The sequence below is a fragment of the Leopardus geoffroyi genome, chromosome C1, assembly GCF_018350155.1.
Source record: "Leopardus geoffroyi isolate Oge1 chromosome C1, O.geoffroyi_Oge1_pat1.0, whole genome shotgun sequence".
Lineage (NCBI taxonomy): Eukaryota > Metazoa > Chordata > Mammalia > Carnivora > Felidae > Leopardus > Leopardus geoffroyi.
The window spans coordinates 18,229,504-18,245,822 of NC_059328.1; the positions used below are offsets into that span (position 1 = coordinate 18,229,504).

The following is a 16,319-nucleotide window of genomic DNA, read 5'->3' on the forward strand; positions in this document are numbered from 1 at the left end:
ACCACTGACCTCCCCGCCTGCTGACTTCCACAGCTTGTCGAGATCATTCTGTTCTGCTTGCTGCTGTATTTCTACAAGGAGAAGAACGCCAACAACATCATCGTGATTCTTCTCCTCGTGGCCTTACTCGGTGAGTGGGGGTCTGGGTGGTTGAGTTTTGCCACCATCGGGCAGCACCACAAGGTCCCTGCCGAGTGGAGGTGGCTTCCGTCAGTTCTGTCACTCTGCTGACTGCGTTCAGTGTCCTTGCTCCGATACCAAGAGTCCCCTAAGTGGCAGGAACGGTGCCGGAGAGAGAGCCACAGCGGTGGACAAGACAGACAAACCCCTGCCCTAGGGAGGCCTCCATTCCAAAGGGAGGAAGTGTTAATAAACAAGCAGACAAATGCAGAGATCCTGGAGAAGTTTGGGCCGTGGTGATTACAGTGAAGAAGAGGACAGCAGGGTAAGGGTGAGGGGGGTAGGAGTTTATTTCAGAGAAGTCCGCGGTGGGGCAGGCTCCAACAACTGCCTCCTTAAGGCTTCATGGAAGCCTGTCGGGCTGGGAAGGAGTGCTGGATTCAAAAGCAGGAATCGATTTTGCTCTGTCACCTGTTTTTTCTTTCCTTTGGGAGGGATGGGCGCGATGTGGGAAATGGCCCCCGAATCAGACTGGGGCAAGGCCTGACCCCACATAGAGTGTGATATACTAATCGGGCTGTGAGATGTGCCCGGACTTCCAGGGGAAGGAGAAGGGGGAGGGGGGGGGGGCCTCCTGCTGCCTCCTGGGGCCTCTGTAGCCTGGGGCAGGTGACTCCCTCCTGTTGAAGCCTTGCTGTCCTCTAAAAATAGGCCTGGGAGAACACCCAAATCTCAGGGGGGGTGAGCAGGGGTAAATGAGACCGGCACAAGTGCCCGAGACGTGTTGCCGCCCTTCTGTCCTTCCCACACCGAGCCTCCACACCAGTCACAGGCCGTCAGCCACACACAGGAGCCAAGGTTGCAGCATTTTGATTTTTTAAAAACAGCTTTATTGAGATATAATTTACCCACCATAACATTCACCTGTTTGAAGTATACAATATAAACGGAATCCTCTAATAATGGGGCTTTTTGTGACTGGCGTCTTTCACTGAGCATATTTTAGAGGTTTGTCCGTGCAGTAACTTATAGTGGCTGTCCCTTCCTTGGTGATCTTGTTTGCAAAGCAGTTTGGAAGGTCAGGATCCCTCTGATGAGCAGGAAGGCCAGAAGGCCCTAAGGCACATTGGCTGCTCTCCCTGTGTCCCCTTCTCACCAGCAAGGACACCCTCACGAAAGTGCCTGTCTTCACTGGCTGCTGCTGTTTGACAACCGTCATCTAGGTAGCCGAGGGGCCCAAAAGCCGCTGTGTGTGGTGGGTTGTTAGCAAGAGGGAAAAGGAGCAGAAGCCAAGAAAAATGGGAAAGCAGAGCACCTCAGCCAGAATAAAGGGCTTCATTTGTACCCATACTTGGCAGTGGTTTCTTTTCACTCCTCCTCTGGCAGGGGGATCGGACAGTTTAGGCTTAGCAGTCATATCTGCACCACTGGATAAAGCAGTGGTCTCCATAGTGAGGTGAGCAATGATCTCTCCTGCAGCTGTTTTATAATGTAAGTACCATAGAAGCACAGTGGTACATGGGTATCACTTTAAAATACACAAACATGTATTATCGGAAAAGTATGTGCAGGCACATAGATAGGAGTAGGATTCCAAAACATCCAGGGACCTCTAACAAAATGTTTGTTTTTTTTTTTAATACAAGTGAATAAGCATTAAAAAAAAAAATAGAGCTCCTTGCACACCAGGTTTTTTTTCCCTGTGATTGCCATGAGAATGATACTCAAAAGAAGTTCATTTATCCATTCAAAGATCGTCTTGACCTCCTACTGCGTTCCAGGCACAACGCTGCCACTCGCGTTCAGAGACTTAGACTCAATGCCCTTTCTTGCTGGAGTCTGGAAATGGCATTTGGAGACGCCTGTTGGTATTTTGCTTTCTTCTCTTCTTGGACGTAGCAGCACAGATAGGGCAGCTCATGGAAGGGGCGTTAAGAGAGCCGAGGCAAACGGCTTCTTCTCGCCACGTCGGTCACTGGGTTGGCTCTGCCAGTGCTCCATATTTTTCATCAAGTCCTTTGGGGTCATAAACTGACTTTCAGGGGGCGACTCCCTGCATCCGTCCCTCCTGTTCACCTTCTGCAGGCTCAATGACGGTGGTGACGGTGAAGGCCGTGGCTGGCATGCTGGTCCTGTCCATCCAGGGGAACCTGCAGCTCGACTACCCCATCTTCTACGTGATGTTCGTGTGCATGGTGGCCACTGCTGTCTACCAAGCCGCGTGAGTCGCAGACCCTTTTCCGGCCGGGCCTCTGCACGCAGGTCTCTTCCGGGCGCTGGGCCCGATCTGCTTTGTTTCGGAAGCTGTAGGGAAGGCAGAACGATCGATCGATCGCACCACACAGCCTGCCGCCAAGGTTCGGCAGCCGCTGTGGGGAGAGGGGTCGCTCATTGGCCGAGCTGTCACGTGGTGGGGCGGGGCTCTGTGCCGCCGGAAAGACGAAGCCCGGAAGGGACGTTGTTTTTCCCGCCGCCTCAAAATGGGAGAAATGTGTGATCACCGGCAGCCTCGCCTCCCATCTCCTCCCAGGCAGTCGTCTGCTTCGTGGACTCTTGAAGCTGTGCGGCCCCCAGAAGCCACCTGTTAGGTGGAAAACAGAAAGTTGCCATTTCTTGCCCCCAAGAAATCTTCCCCGTAGAGCGAGGTGATCGTTTCTCTCTCGGAAGCGGTGGTCCTAAGGGTAGGCCTGGGCCTTGTCCACGTCTGAGACCCGGAGCTCGGCAGAGGGCCCCCGACGGCCTGGGACCGGATTGAGTGTTGGGCTCTAGAGCCTCTCCCCTCCAGGCCTTTCCCTCAGCTTCCCTGGGATCAGATTCCTTGTCCGCAAGTGAGAACAACAACGGCCCCGACCTAAGAGAATCACATAAAGCGCTCAGTATCGTCCCCAGAGTAATGTCCACAACATCTCAGCCTCTTTTTGATTATGATGACTATTATTATGGCGATTATTTTTTAAACGTTTATTTATTTTGAGAGAGAGGGAGAGAGCGAACGAGCAGGGGAGGGACAGAGAGAGAGAGAGAATCCCAAGCAGGCTCCACGCCATCAGCACGGAGCCCAAAGTGGGGCTCGAACCCAGGGAACTGTGAGATCATGACCTGAGCGCAAACCAAGAGTCAGATGCTTAACCCGCTGAGCCACCCAGGCACCCCTATTATGTGGATTATTAGTGGCTTTAGTCCTACTACAGAGATTCTGGTCATCACCCCTGAGCCGACCCAGCACCAGGCTCTGTGCTGAGCACCCCACGGTTCCAGAGATGAATCCGATGCCCACTCCCCCTTCTCACTCACCCAGTTAGCACACTTCCAGCGAGGGCCCGCTGTGTGCCGGGCCGGTCTGCCCACACAGGCCTGAGCAATAGTCGCTGTCCCCAGGACACTCACAGCCCTGGGGTAGGGGGAAGGGCAGCCACACTAAGGGAAGAGAGTGAGTGGGATGTATGTCATGGTGTAGGCAACTAGGTAGTACTAACTAAATGCTGTGCGGAGAACGGACAAAGAATATATTCCAAGATGAGGGAGTGTTCATCCTAGATGGAGAGATTAGGAATGATTCTAATTTCTCTCTCTCTCTCTCTCTCTCTTTCCCGTACTTACTGCAGCGAGCACATTATTTTTGCATCAAGAAGAAAATTTGTTTTAAAAAAATAATTTACAGGAGCACCTGAGTAACTCAGTCAGTTGAGCGGCCGACTTCGGCTCAGGTCATGATCTCGTGGCTTATGGATTCGAGCCCCGTGTCGGGCTCTGTGCCGACAGCTCAGAGCCTCGAACCTGCTGCTGATTCTGTCTCCCTCTCTCCCTGCCCCTCCCCCCACTTGTTCACTGTCTCCCCCCCCAAATATAAACATTAAAAAAGTTTTGTTTTTTTTTTTTAAATAATTACAGCAATAGGCAGAATGTGCTAAGTGCTGTAAGTTTCTTGGACTATATACAAGGACAGAAGTGGCTCTTTTTAGTGGGCTGGGGATGCTGGCGACAGTGACGGGAGGAGCGTGAGAAGGGCGTTTCGGGTGACGAGGACCGTGTGGCCAGAGAGGTATGAGACCAGGAAGGCATGGCCCGCGTGGGGAACAGGATTGTCCAGGGGACAAATGGGAACAAAAGCGTGGACCCCAGACCGAGAGGGGCACAGGGGTGGCATCTTTGTAAACCCAAGGGATGTTCCTTCATGTGCCATCTTCATTTTTCAAACTGAGCCTACTGTCATCAGCTCTCACCTCGGCCTTCCTGACATGCCCGCTGACCACAGTGCTCTTGTGTTTAAGGTTTTTAAGTCAAGCCTCGCAGATGTACGACTCCTCTTTGATTGCCAGCGTGGGCTACATTCTGTCCACTACCATTGCTATCACAGCAGGTAAGGGTGGCGATCGCTAGATTCCTGTCTCCCACCTGCGCAGCAGGGACATTAGCCCAGTGTGGAGGGACGGGGCTCTGCCTCTCTCAAAAGGCCAGTTCTGCTGACTTGTCCTACCTCTCAGAGTCGTGTATGACGTCATAGAGAAAGTGCAGGATTTCGGGCCACAGGGACCCGGGTTTGCACCCTAGCACAGACACAGAGCCGTGTGACCCTAGGAAAATCACCTAACCTCTCTGAGCCGCAGTTCCACATTCATAAAATGGGAATAACACTCGCGTCCTAGAATTGAAACACACACGAGATGTGCTTTGTACAACTGGCACAAAGTTTCTCCAGCAATTTTTGCCATCATCTGCTAGCTCCACTAAATGATCACAGATTTCCTCTCTATAATTTTTAGAGATTATGTCCGGATGAAGCATCTGTAATGTAATAGGTGCTGAGTAAGCCGTCATCAGTTTGGCAGGCCCCCTTTCTTCTACTCCAGCCCTACTTTTTCTTCTGGGGTGGCTTCGGAGGCTGCAAGCATATCAGAGTGTGTTTGTTTTTAAGGGTCAATGAAGATGAAAATCTCCGAGGTAATACGGCCAATAAGAACAGCGTGCCTCCCTTTGAGGAAGGCCCGGCCGTAAAGCCAGATGTTTTGCACTGCCCTTTAGGCAAGCGTGCCAAATCCTGCTCACAGAGGTGGGAACAAGGTAGGCACGCGTCCTGCCAGAGCCTGTGCTGAGAGCAGGACCCGGGATCCCGGGAGGCGTTGACCCAGAGCAGCCAGAAAGTGAGCCCGCTGCACAGACTTAAGTCATGATCCAGAACTTGGGTCCAGTCAGGGTTGAAAGGAAGAGCCAACAGCATGATCAGAAGCTGGGCAGGAATCAGGGGCTCAGGGACACAACATGAAGCCCCGGGAGGTAGAATGAGTCCAGACAGACGCAGGCTGCAGGGCGGGTGAGGGCGGCAGGCCCATGTGGCTCCCGGTGCAGAGCGGGCCTGCAGGCCTGCCATCTGCTGGCCACGCGAGGTTAGAGAGCTCTGACAGTTCAACACCAAGCCTTGCCTTGGTGATTTGAAAACAGCTCACCCATATTTCCTATTTTCTGCTGTTCCAGGCGCAGTATTTTACCTGGACTTCATCGGGGAGGATGCGCTACACATCTGTATGTTTGCACTGGGGTGAGTTACGTCCTGCTGTCTGGCCTGGGGCATTGCCTGGGGCCAGAGAACTCCAGGCAGGTTGCCTCTCTGGCCCCACTATTGCTTCTGCCTCTCAGGCAATCCTTTAGATCCCAGGGAGCAGCCAGGATTTAAAGCTTTGTCCTCCAGAGGGTGAGGCTTTTCCTCCCAAAGGGCTTTATCTCCTTCCCCCTTCTTCTCTTGTGGGCTCTAATCTCCTTGTCATTTTGAAAAGATCCCATTTTGACACATGAAAAGACTCTCAGCCTCACCCCAGATCACAAAAATGCATTTTTTTTAAGTTTATTTTTTGAGAGGAGGGGGAGGGGAGGAAACAGGGGGAGGGGAGCAGAGAGAGGGAGAGAGAGAGAGAATCCCAAGCAGGCTCCACTCAGTGCAGAGCCTGACACTGAGCTCGATCCCACAACCATGAGATCGTGACCTGAGCCTCTATCAAAAATCAGATGCTTGGGGCGCCTGGGTGGCGCAGTCGGTTAAGCGTCCGACTTCAGCCAGGTCACGATCTCGCGGTCCGTGAGTTCGAGCCCCGCGTCGGGCTCTGGGCTGATGGCTCAGAGCCTGGAGCCTGTTTCCGATTCTGTGTCTCCCTCTCTCTCTGCCCCTCCACCGTTCATGCTCTGTCTCTCTCTGTCCCAAAAATAAATAAACGTTGAAAAAAAAAAAAAATTTAAAAAAAAAAATAAAAATCAGATGCTTAACTGACTGAGCCACCCAGGTCCCCCCCAGAAATGCATTTTGAAGCCAAATGAGATGCCATCATTTTGCAAAAAGTAACAGGATTAATAAGCCATGTTGGCAAGAGGAGAGGACGAGGAGACCAGCTCTCTGCCACACCGAGAGGATGTTTAATGCCAGAGGACAATTTGGCAATGTCAATAAAAATTGTAAGTGAGCGATGTTCGATGCAACATTCCATTTCTAATCACTTCTCTTGGAAAAATCATTGAAATGGGACGCAAAGACACATGTATGAGGCTGTTTTTTAGTTAAAAAGTTAATTGTGCAAGCAAAAAATTGGAAGTAGCCTAAATACCCAGCAATAGAATACAGGCTAAATAGATCGTGGTATGTCCATATAATAAAGTACCATGCTGCCATTTTGAAAAATTGAGCTCAGGGGCGCCTGGGTGGCGCAGTCGGTTAAGCGTCCGACTTCAGCCAGGTCACGATCTCGCAGTCCGTGAGTTCGAGCCCCGCGTCAGGCTCTGGGCTGATGGCTCAGAGCCTGGAGCCTGTTTCCGATTCTGTGTCTCCCTCTCTCTCTGCCCCTCCCCCGTTCATGCTCTGTCTCTCTCTGTCCCAAAAATAAATAAACGTTGAAAAAAAAAAAAAATTTAAAAAAAAAAAAAGAAAAATTGAGCTCAGTCTATAGGTACTGACATAGAACCATGTCTAGGATATATTTAATGGAAAAAAATACATTTTTTAAAAATGTACAGTCTACCCTATGATCTAGCAACTCCACGTCTAGATATATACCCAAAACAAATAAGTACACATTGACAAAATGACTTGTACCTGAATATTTATAGTAGCTTTATTCATCATATGTCCAAATGGGTACAACCCAAATGTCTATACACAGGAGAGTAGAAAGAAAATGATACAGTATATTAAGACAGTGGATTCAATATAACATTTAAAACCAATGAACTACTAATATATACAATAAGGTGAATGAACCTTAAAAGCATTTATCAAGTAGGGGCACCTAGGTGGCTCAGTCAGTTGAGCATCTGACTCTTGATTTTGGCTCGGGTCATGATCCAAGGGTCGTGGGATCAAGTCTCACTTCGAGTTCCATGCTGAGCGTGAAGTGAAACCTACTTATCCTCTCTCTCTCTCTCTCTCTCTCTCTCTCTCTCTCTCTCCCCCCCTCCCTCTCCCTCTCTCCCTCTCCCTCTCTCCCCCCCACCCCACCCCGCCCCCTGCCTCTGCCCTGCTCACACTCTCTCTCTCTAAAATTAATTTAAAAAGCAGGGTGCCCAGGTAGCTTAGTCAGTTGAGCATCTGACTTTGGCTCAGGTCATGATCTCACAGTTTCTGGGCTCTAGCCCTGCGTCAGGCTCTGTGCTGACAGCTCAGAGCCTGGAGCCTGCTTCGTACTCTGTGTTTCCCTCTCTCTCTGCCCCTCCCTCCTGTGCTCTGTCTCTCCTTCTCTCAAAAACAAACAAACAAACAATAAAGAAATAAGTAAATAATGAAAAGTTTATTAAGTGGAAGAAACTAGACAGAGTATATACATGCTGTATGATTTCACTTATAAGAAGTTCAAGAACAGGCAAATCAAGTTTTGGGTGATAGAGGAGGTCAGAACAGTGGCTTCCTCTGGGGCAGGGTTAGCATGGATTGGAAGGGGCGTGAGGAAACTTTCTGGGGTGGAGGGGATGCAAATGTCTCCTCTGTGGACCTGTGTGGCGATCACACGAGTGTCCACACGGACCAAATTCATTGAGCGCTACATTTAGGGTTTGTGCATTTTACCGCATGTAAATCACACCTCAGATTTTAGAAAGCGTGTTTATTTATCTAAACTCTAGGGAAAAAGGAAAAGACTCTAGAAGAATGTACACCTGCGGGGGGAGGGGGGTGGGATTAGGGGGCAATCAGGGACTTTTTCACTTTTTCTTTCTCTCCTGTATTGATTGAATTTAGGCCACAAAGAATTTTTTTGATTTAAACAAAATATTTTGGGGGGCACCTGAGTGGCTCAGTCGGCTAAGCGTCCGAACTTCAGCTCAGGTCATGATCTCTCAGTTCGTGGGTTTGAGCCCCGCATCGGGCTCTGTGCTGACAGTTCAGAGCCTGGAGCCTGCTTTGGATTCTATGTCTCCCTCTCTCTCTGCCTCTCCCCCATTCATTTCTCTCTCTCTCTCTCTCTCTCTCTCTCTCTCTCTCTCTGTCTCAAAAATAAATAAACATTAAAAAAATATTTTTTAAGGGGAGGTTCTGAAGACACAGGCCAAATGGAAGGGAAGACATTTTGCCCAGGAAGAGTCTAATTTATCCTGATTAACGCAGTGCCGAGCGGAAGGGTGTGTGAGGCCGTCGTTTATCTCTAGTCTGCTCCCTGCCCATCTCAGGCCCCCCAGCCTCCCCGGGGCTGTTCAGCAGCAAACCCCCTCCCTGTGGCCTGTGACCCTCTTTTCCCCCTCACCTGGGCTTGAAAGTAGCCCTCCCAACCTCACTCTGGCCTTTTTTCTCTCCCTCCCTTGCCCCTGTTCTCAGGTGCCTCATTGCATTCTTGGGTGTCTTCTTAATCACCCGTAACAGGAAGAAGGCCATTCCATTTGAGCCCTATATTTCCATGGATGCCATGCCAGGTAACGTTAAAACCCCATGTGTCCAGCTGCCAGCCCATCCATATAGAATGGCTGCTACTTCCTGTTTAAAAAGAGACGGCTCTCTGCTGGGTTTGGTACAGGGAAGGTGTGCTGTGCCGTTATGGTGTGACTGTCTCTCTCTCTCTCTCTCTCTCTCTCTTTTTTTAAATCTCACTGTGCCAGATAGGAGGCAATGGTTGAGGCACCTCAGTTGGTTTTGAGCCCATCTCGCCAGTTCCCGTGTGTATTTTGGGATCTCTTAAAGACAATCCTGATTCACAATGGATAGAATTATGATCTGTCCATCAGGCTTCGTACCTGTGAAAGGAAAACTCCACTCATCCAGTTGGAATAGAATGACCAGAGAGGGGAAAGAATATAGGACGAATGAAATTCAAATACTATAACCTCACTCCTTAGATTCCACGAGGGAGTGGATTGTTCTGGAAAGCCTAGTTTCCCAGGGAGCTGGGGGTTCACACTGAGCAGCACAGGCTCAGATGTGTTTCGTCCTTGACAGTCACAAATGCGTGAATCAGCAGAGCACTGCACAGAAGGAAGCCGTGAGGGCTGTGGAGAACTGGGGCGTGCCCGCCCAGCCTCTCCAGGGACCCAGATGAGAAAAGTTAAGACACTGGGCCAGCCCCATCCAGGTTTGCCCACCTAAGTTCTGTGGGTTGCCGGTGACCACCTGCTTTCACTTTTTAGCTCAAAATTAATTTTTATTTTAGATATAACGGCGGAACTCTCTCCAGATCATAATCCCCACCCTGCATTAAGACAGCCTAATGAAGGGGCACCTGAGTGGCTCAGTCGGTTAAGCGTCCGACTCTTGATCTTGGCTCAGGTCGTGATCTCACGGTTCATAGGATCAAGCCCCAAGTTGAGTTCTGTGCTGACAGCTCGGAGCCTGTGTGAGACTCTCTCTCTCCCCTGGCTCGCATGCTCTATCTCTCAAAATGAATAAGCATTAAAAAAAAAAAAAAAAACTTCAGGGGCGCCTGGGTGGCGCAGTCGGTTAAGCGTCCGACTTCAGCCAGGTCACGATCTCGCGGTCCGTGAGTTCGAGCCCCGCGTCGGGCTCTGGACTGATGGCTCAGAGCCTGGAGCCTGTTTCCGATTCTGTGTCTCCCTCTCTCTCTGCCCCTCCACCGTTCATGCTCTGTCTCTCTCTGTCCCAAAAATAAATAAACGTTGAAAAAAAAAAAAAAAAAAAAAAACTTCCTAAAAAGCCTAGTGAGCAAACTATAACCACACTGAAGGCATCCGGTAGTCCTTAATAAAGGATGCTGGGATACAGCTGTGTTCTCAGGGCTGACTGAGGTGCCCCTGCTTTAAATGGCCCTATGGTTTGTGTGTCTTCTTTTATATTATTTCCTCATCTTGCTCTCAAGCTGTCGTCTGTCATCCGTGCTGTTACCAGCCTGCCTGTGTACAGCAACTCCAGGTCCAACTTCTCATTTGACCCAACGTGCTCGAATTGTATATAAAATTAAGATAAACAAGCTCTCAGTTGGGGCCTTACGGTTTCTCCTAGGAGTTAAGTGCATGAGCTTTAGTGCATGGACTTCGAGAACATCTAATCTGGCTGCTCAGATGCCTTTTTTGCTTACTTCCTTGTTTCTCGGCTGTGTCCCGGATAGATGAGGGCGCTGGATAGCTGAATTCCAGATAGGTGAGGTGTCAACTCTGTGTGTGTGCAAGTATGTGTATGTATATGTGTGTTTGTGTGTTCACAAACTGTGTATGTGTATATATCTATATGAGTACTTGTATATGCATATATACAGATGTATTTTCCAGTGGAAAATAGAAGGTAACCTAAGGTAATCTTAGATATCAACATCCTGTGGTCTGTTTGTGGATGTGGCTCTGGGCTTCCTCTTTGTACCTTGTGACGGGTGGGAAGTCAGAGGTTGATGAAAGGAGACCCTGCCCTGTTGCCGTGGCGCGTCAGACACTTCCGAGTGGACGTGTCCCGTGCCACGTGGGCTTGGAGTTCGGGTGCCCTGGATTCCGATCCCAGCTCTATGTCCACCCGCTCTGTGACCTTGGGCATGTCCTTGGACAGGCCAAGGCCTCTGACCTTGTAAATTGGGATTCCTTCTCTCAGGGTAGTGGGATAATATGTGAAAGGCTCCCTTGCACAGTGTCTGCGACTTGGTAGATGCCTGGTTCAGTTTGGTTTCACTTCCCTTTTGCTTTAAAAAAAAAATCTTTGAAAATTTCAAACACGTGTTCAACCTGATGCCAGGTAGAACATGAAAAATAGGAAAAGAAAAAAAAAGAAAAAAGGAGGGGGACGCTGGCTGGCTCAGTTGGTGGAGCACAGCATTCTTGATCTCGGGGTCATGAGTTCAAGCCCCACATGGGGTGTAAGAATTACTTAAATTTTTAAAACTTTAAAAATAAATTAGTTAATTCATTAAATTAAAAAATAATAATACAACTGTTTAAAGCCAGTGCCTTTCCTACTACCTGTATTCCCTGGTCAGCATTAGAGCCTTGCATTTGGCCTACCTAGATTGACCTTCACAACCGACCAGTAGCTACAGTTCAAGAGGCATTCAGTTTCTAAAAAAAAAGGAAAAAGCAGGGGCACCTGGGTGGCTCCCCGTCGGTTAAGCACCCGACTTCAGCTTAGGTCATGATCTCACAGTTTGTGGGTTCCCCACATCGGGCTCCGTGCTGACAGCCTGGAGCCTGCCTCAGATTCTGTGTCTCCCTCTCTCTCTCTCTCTCCCCCCTTCCCTCTGTCTCTCAAAAATGAAAAAACGTTAAAAGAAAAACAAATTTCTTTTTTTAAAGGAAAAAGCAGCCCGATAGCTGGGAGCTGCCTTGGCAGCCACTGCTGGACCTTAGCACTCCCTGCCTGAAAATAAACAATTTCACAGCACATCAACATCAGACAAGGTCCCTCCAAATCGGTAGATCAAAATACAGACAGGACCACTCCACTGTCATGTATGAACACAGACAAAACACGCACATTGTCCCATCCACAGAGGACTGACCATCCACCTAACACAAGTGACTGCTGCCTCCTTACCAATCACAACATTAGTCTCAGTACAGTCTTCTCCCCGTCTAGATAAGAATTATTCAGATCCCCAAGTACAGAATTAGTTCCGCTTCCCAACAGTATCGAATCCAAAGCAAAGCCCTGCTTCCTGAAAACTCCTCCCCCAAATCACCTAACACAAATCCAAATCCTGGAAGTCTTTTCTAACACCCTCTGACTGAGAGGTCTCACAGTCCCCCCACGGTGCACATCGCCCTCATTTTCCATAAATCAGTTAACCCATAATTGTTAGACTGTGGGTGTAGTCCTGCTGCTTAAGAACTTTGGAAACATCCAACAGCTAAGCCGTGCCCGGTAAGCGCACCCTTTTCCCGAAGGAACAGGCACCCCCCTCAGCTTTTGTAACTTCACCCCTTGGAATCTGTGTCCTCATCCGGATAATGAGGCTCGGATTGGGGGGGTGGGGGGGGGTATTAAGTGGAAGTGAGCAGGGCGGCCACACGGCATTCCTGTTAAGAGTGTGGGCTTCAGCGCTCAGACCACCCAAGTTTAAACTCTAACGCTGCCACTTGCGGGCTTTGGGACCTCGGACCTCAAGCAAGTTCTATAACCTCTAACCGCCTCGTTCTCCTCCTCATCAGTAGTTGTGAGGATCAGATGAGATCAAGCTTTTCAGCTGTCTGCCAGGAGCTCAACAGTACCGGTTAGCTGTCCTCATGCTCCCTGTGGTTACCATTGTGATGTAGAGCGCTTAGCCCTGAGCCTGGGCGGAGTCGGGAGGCTGGCACCTGCTGTTATTGCCTTAATAGTTTCCTGGAGGACACTTTGAGTTCAGTTTCCTACAATAGCCTAGCGGCAAGAGAATTTGAAGTCTCAATTCCCAGGCCAGGAAGAGAGTTGCCCTCCAAGGTCAGGTCCTGCCTGATGGGGAAAGTGTAGAACAAGGCTAACGGAATTCAGGAGTAAAGTCCCTGTTCTCAACTGTAAGAAGAAATCCAACATCAGTATGTGCCCAGGAGCGGTAGGCAGAATGGCACCTGCCCTCTATGCGGATCAGGGATGTTAAATGTTAAAGGTCAAACTCGCCTTCTGAGTGTCCTGATGCGTCTGGCACCACCGCGCGTGTCCATGACACGAAAGTTACCCTCCCTCTTCTCCCAGGGGGATAATGAAATGTGCTGGATCCTGATTTAATTCCGCAGCAAAGTATTGGCATCTACCACGCTCGAAGCACGGTGCTGGTTCTGCTCCCCCTGGGGCCCAAACACGCGTTCCCACCTCGTGCTAGGCCAACCCATGGTCTCTCTTGACAATGGCTGGTCTGTGTGCATTATTTCCTGAAGATTCGTCCCCGGTTGCTTAGCAACCGTAATATTTCTAGCACATATTTCTGGATGTTCTTTTTTCGATCGAAAGCATTCAGGAAATTGGCAATGCACGTGATCAGCGCCCCCAGCACTATAATTAGCCTGCGATGGGGTGGAGGAAGACGCAGTCTTCTGTGCCCCACCCCCACCCCTTACCACGTAATGATGTGGAGAAAATGGATTTCATTTCAGGTATGCAAAACATGCATGACAAGGGAATGACGGTTCAGCCCGACCTCAAAGCTTCTTTTTCCTATGGGGCCCTGGAAAACAACGACAACATTTCTGAGATCTGCGCTCCTGCCACGCTTCCGGTCATGCAAGAAGAACACAGCTCCGGGGCTGCCCCCGGGGTTCCCTACCGAGTCCTGGAACACACCAAGAAGGAATGAGCCCACCTTGCTCCCTTTATAACTGCTCAAGCCCTGCCGATAGTGATTCAACCCTGAATTCTGAAGTTTGCCTTTCGAGTCTTTTTTTTTTTTTTTTTTTTTAACCGAGAACTCTCCGGAAGGGGATCTGGAAGAGCCTTTGTCTCTGGCAAAGAATATATTATCTTGGCTTGGAGATTCCGGATGACCAGGGTGGTGGTGGGGTGGGGGAGGATGAAAGCAGTATTCCGGGGTGGGTGGGGCGAGGGGTGGGTGGGGCGAGTGCGGGATTCAGACCCCGCCCAGTTCCACCCCACCCCCGTCCCCCAGGTTGGGAGAGCCCCCATCATCCCCGAGGATGGTAACTGAACATCCCCCGTCGGTGACCGCAAGCTGCCACATTCCTCGCAGCTGAAACAACACAGATCCTGCCGTCTCCTTTCCACATTGAGGGAGAGGCTGGGGACCCCTGAATCCAGTCTTCCCCTTGCCTGATCCTCCCCATCTCGCTCGCGATTCCATATTTTCACGTAACGTTTGCGTTGTCTTCACATGGCATAGCGGGCCAGCCCCGGGACCCTTCTGTCATTCACCTGCAGAAAACGCACGTGTGCCCTTTCCGGTTGTCTGTGCCTTTCTAGCGAAAACGTGCTTGATGTGTTCATATTCCACCCGCGCTTGAAAGCTAATTTGTTTTTGGTTCTGTGAACTGTATGATTGCCTTTTTTTTTTTTTTTAACCCCCCCAAAAGGAACGGAGAAGTTAAGAGAAGGAGGGAAATAACGTTCAGGAGCATCGGTAATGATACGTTAGCCTGAAAAGGAAGAAACATCCCTTCCCATCTTACAAAAGGCGGTCGCATCACTTACAAAAGGATAGACAGAAAATCTGGCTCTTTTATTATGGGTATTTTCCTGCACACCAATGCCCTCTGGGAGGCCTGGGGGCTCTTATTTCAGAGACAGCCTCCATCATTCTCCCTCCATCCTCTTCTTTGTAGATCAACAAACCAGACTTCAATTATTAGTTAATTAACTTGGAGCTGATAGAGACGCTGGGTCCTCCTTTCATACGGTCCCACATATTTCTGGAAAAGCGGGCATTCTCGGTAAGGGTTGCTGCTTTCTTTCAGGCTACACACGTGATTGTCTTCCCCGAGACGGACTATACTTTTGAGGACGGCAAGAGTTTGCAAATCTTAGCATAAGGATCCCCGAAGGAGTTTATTTAAAATGCAGATTCCTACACCCCAAGCGCGGATATCCTAAGTGGGAATGGCCCAGAAGTCTGCGTTAAGTCTGCGTTCTTAATTGGCAGTACAGGTCCTTCTGATGCATGTAATCCAAGAATCCCACACCTCAAAAGCCTAATAATGGCGAGAGACGGTCTGCTACAACCCCCGGGGGGCCGACACACTCCTGCCTGGAAAGTCGGAATTAGCATTCCTTGTTTCCCGTCTAGGGTTCACTTGGCAGGTCAAATAATTCCCATAGGATCTGTGGCATTCATCCATCCAATGATAACTACTTAGAACTACACTTGACGTTTCCCTAGGCAGTCTTTAACTAATAGGCAAGATAACAGTGTTACTAGACCAGTGTTGATAGATCATTAACCTTTATGGATTGTGCTTAATACCGATTTAGTACCTTGACTTCAAAACCCGGCATCTGTCGCCTGTGATAACCACTTCTGTATTGTGTCTTAACCACTTCTGTATTGCGTCTTCCATGCCTAACAAGGCAGCAGACGGTGACCTTTTTTCTTTAGGATACGTGTCCACTCAGTTCAACAATATTTGTGAGGCATTACCTGTGTGTTAATAAGCATTTGGATGGTGAAGGCTACAAAGAATGACCATGGTTCCTGCCTCCCCAGACCAGCAGAGGAAGACACATACCCAGGAAACCGTGGCAGGGCAGGCCTGGAGAGGTGCACCTTGCAACAGTGGGCCACGGAAAAGGACAGTTTGAGGGAGGGGGCGCTGCCAAAGGTCAGACCCCAAGCCTGGAACAGGGTACTCAGAATCGAAGGTGATTTGGGGGTGCCGGGTTGGCTTAGTAGAGCACGCAACTCTTGATCTCAGGGTTGTGAGTTTGAGCCTCATGTGTGCTGTAGAGTGTACTTAGAATAAAAATTAAAATTTCCGAAACTATTCAGTTTCAATTAATTTTATTTATTTTTTAAAGTTTATTTATATTTGACAGAGAGAGAGAGACAGAGAGAGACAGAGCATGAGTGGGGGAGGGGCAGAGAGAGAGGGAGACACAGAATCTGAAACAGGCTCCAGGCTCTGAGCTGTCAGCACAGAGCCTGACGCGGGGCTCGAACCCACGGACCGCAAGATCATGACCTGAGCCGAAGTCGGACGCTCAACCGACTGAGCCACCCAGGCGCCCCATCAATTAATTTTAAAAATAAAAAGAATTGGAGATGTTTGGGGCCTCACTCATTGATGGGGGCAAATCTTACTAAGGTTTGAGCAAAGCATAGAAGTTAGGGCTGACCAGCAACACCCCCCCCCTCACACACACACACACACACACACACACACACACA

At 49.6% G+C, this 16,319-nt stretch overlaps 1 protein-coding gene across 2 annotated transcripts in view; it reads left to right on the forward strand.

Moving 5' to 3' along the window:
- Nucleotides 1–15,915, forward strand: part of NIPAL3 (NIPA like domain containing 3) — a 52,243-nt gene extending 36,328 nt beyond the window's left edge. Inside the window, exons 7-13 of one of the 2 annotated variants that reach the window (XM_045482182.1) lie at nt 34–130; nt 2,206–2,341; nt 4,392–4,480; nt 5,593–5,656; nt 8,906–9,000; nt 10,644–10,675; nt 13,582–13,693. In XM_045482182.1, coding sequence (XP_045338138.1) covers nt 34–130; nt 2,206–2,341; nt 4,392–4,480; nt 5,593–5,656; nt 8,906–9,000; nt 10,644–10,660 — 498 coding nt within the window. In that variant the 3' untranslated portion in view covers nt 10,661–10,675; nt 13,582–13,693. Of the gene's footprint in view, nt 1–33; nt 131–2,205; nt 2,342–4,391; nt 4,481–5,592; nt 5,657–8,905; nt 9,001–10,643; nt 10,676–13,581 lie in introns of both variants that reach the window. The other variant, XM_045482181.1, reaches the window with a different exon arrangement.
- The last annotated feature ends 404 nt before the right edge of the window (nt 15,916–16,319 follow it).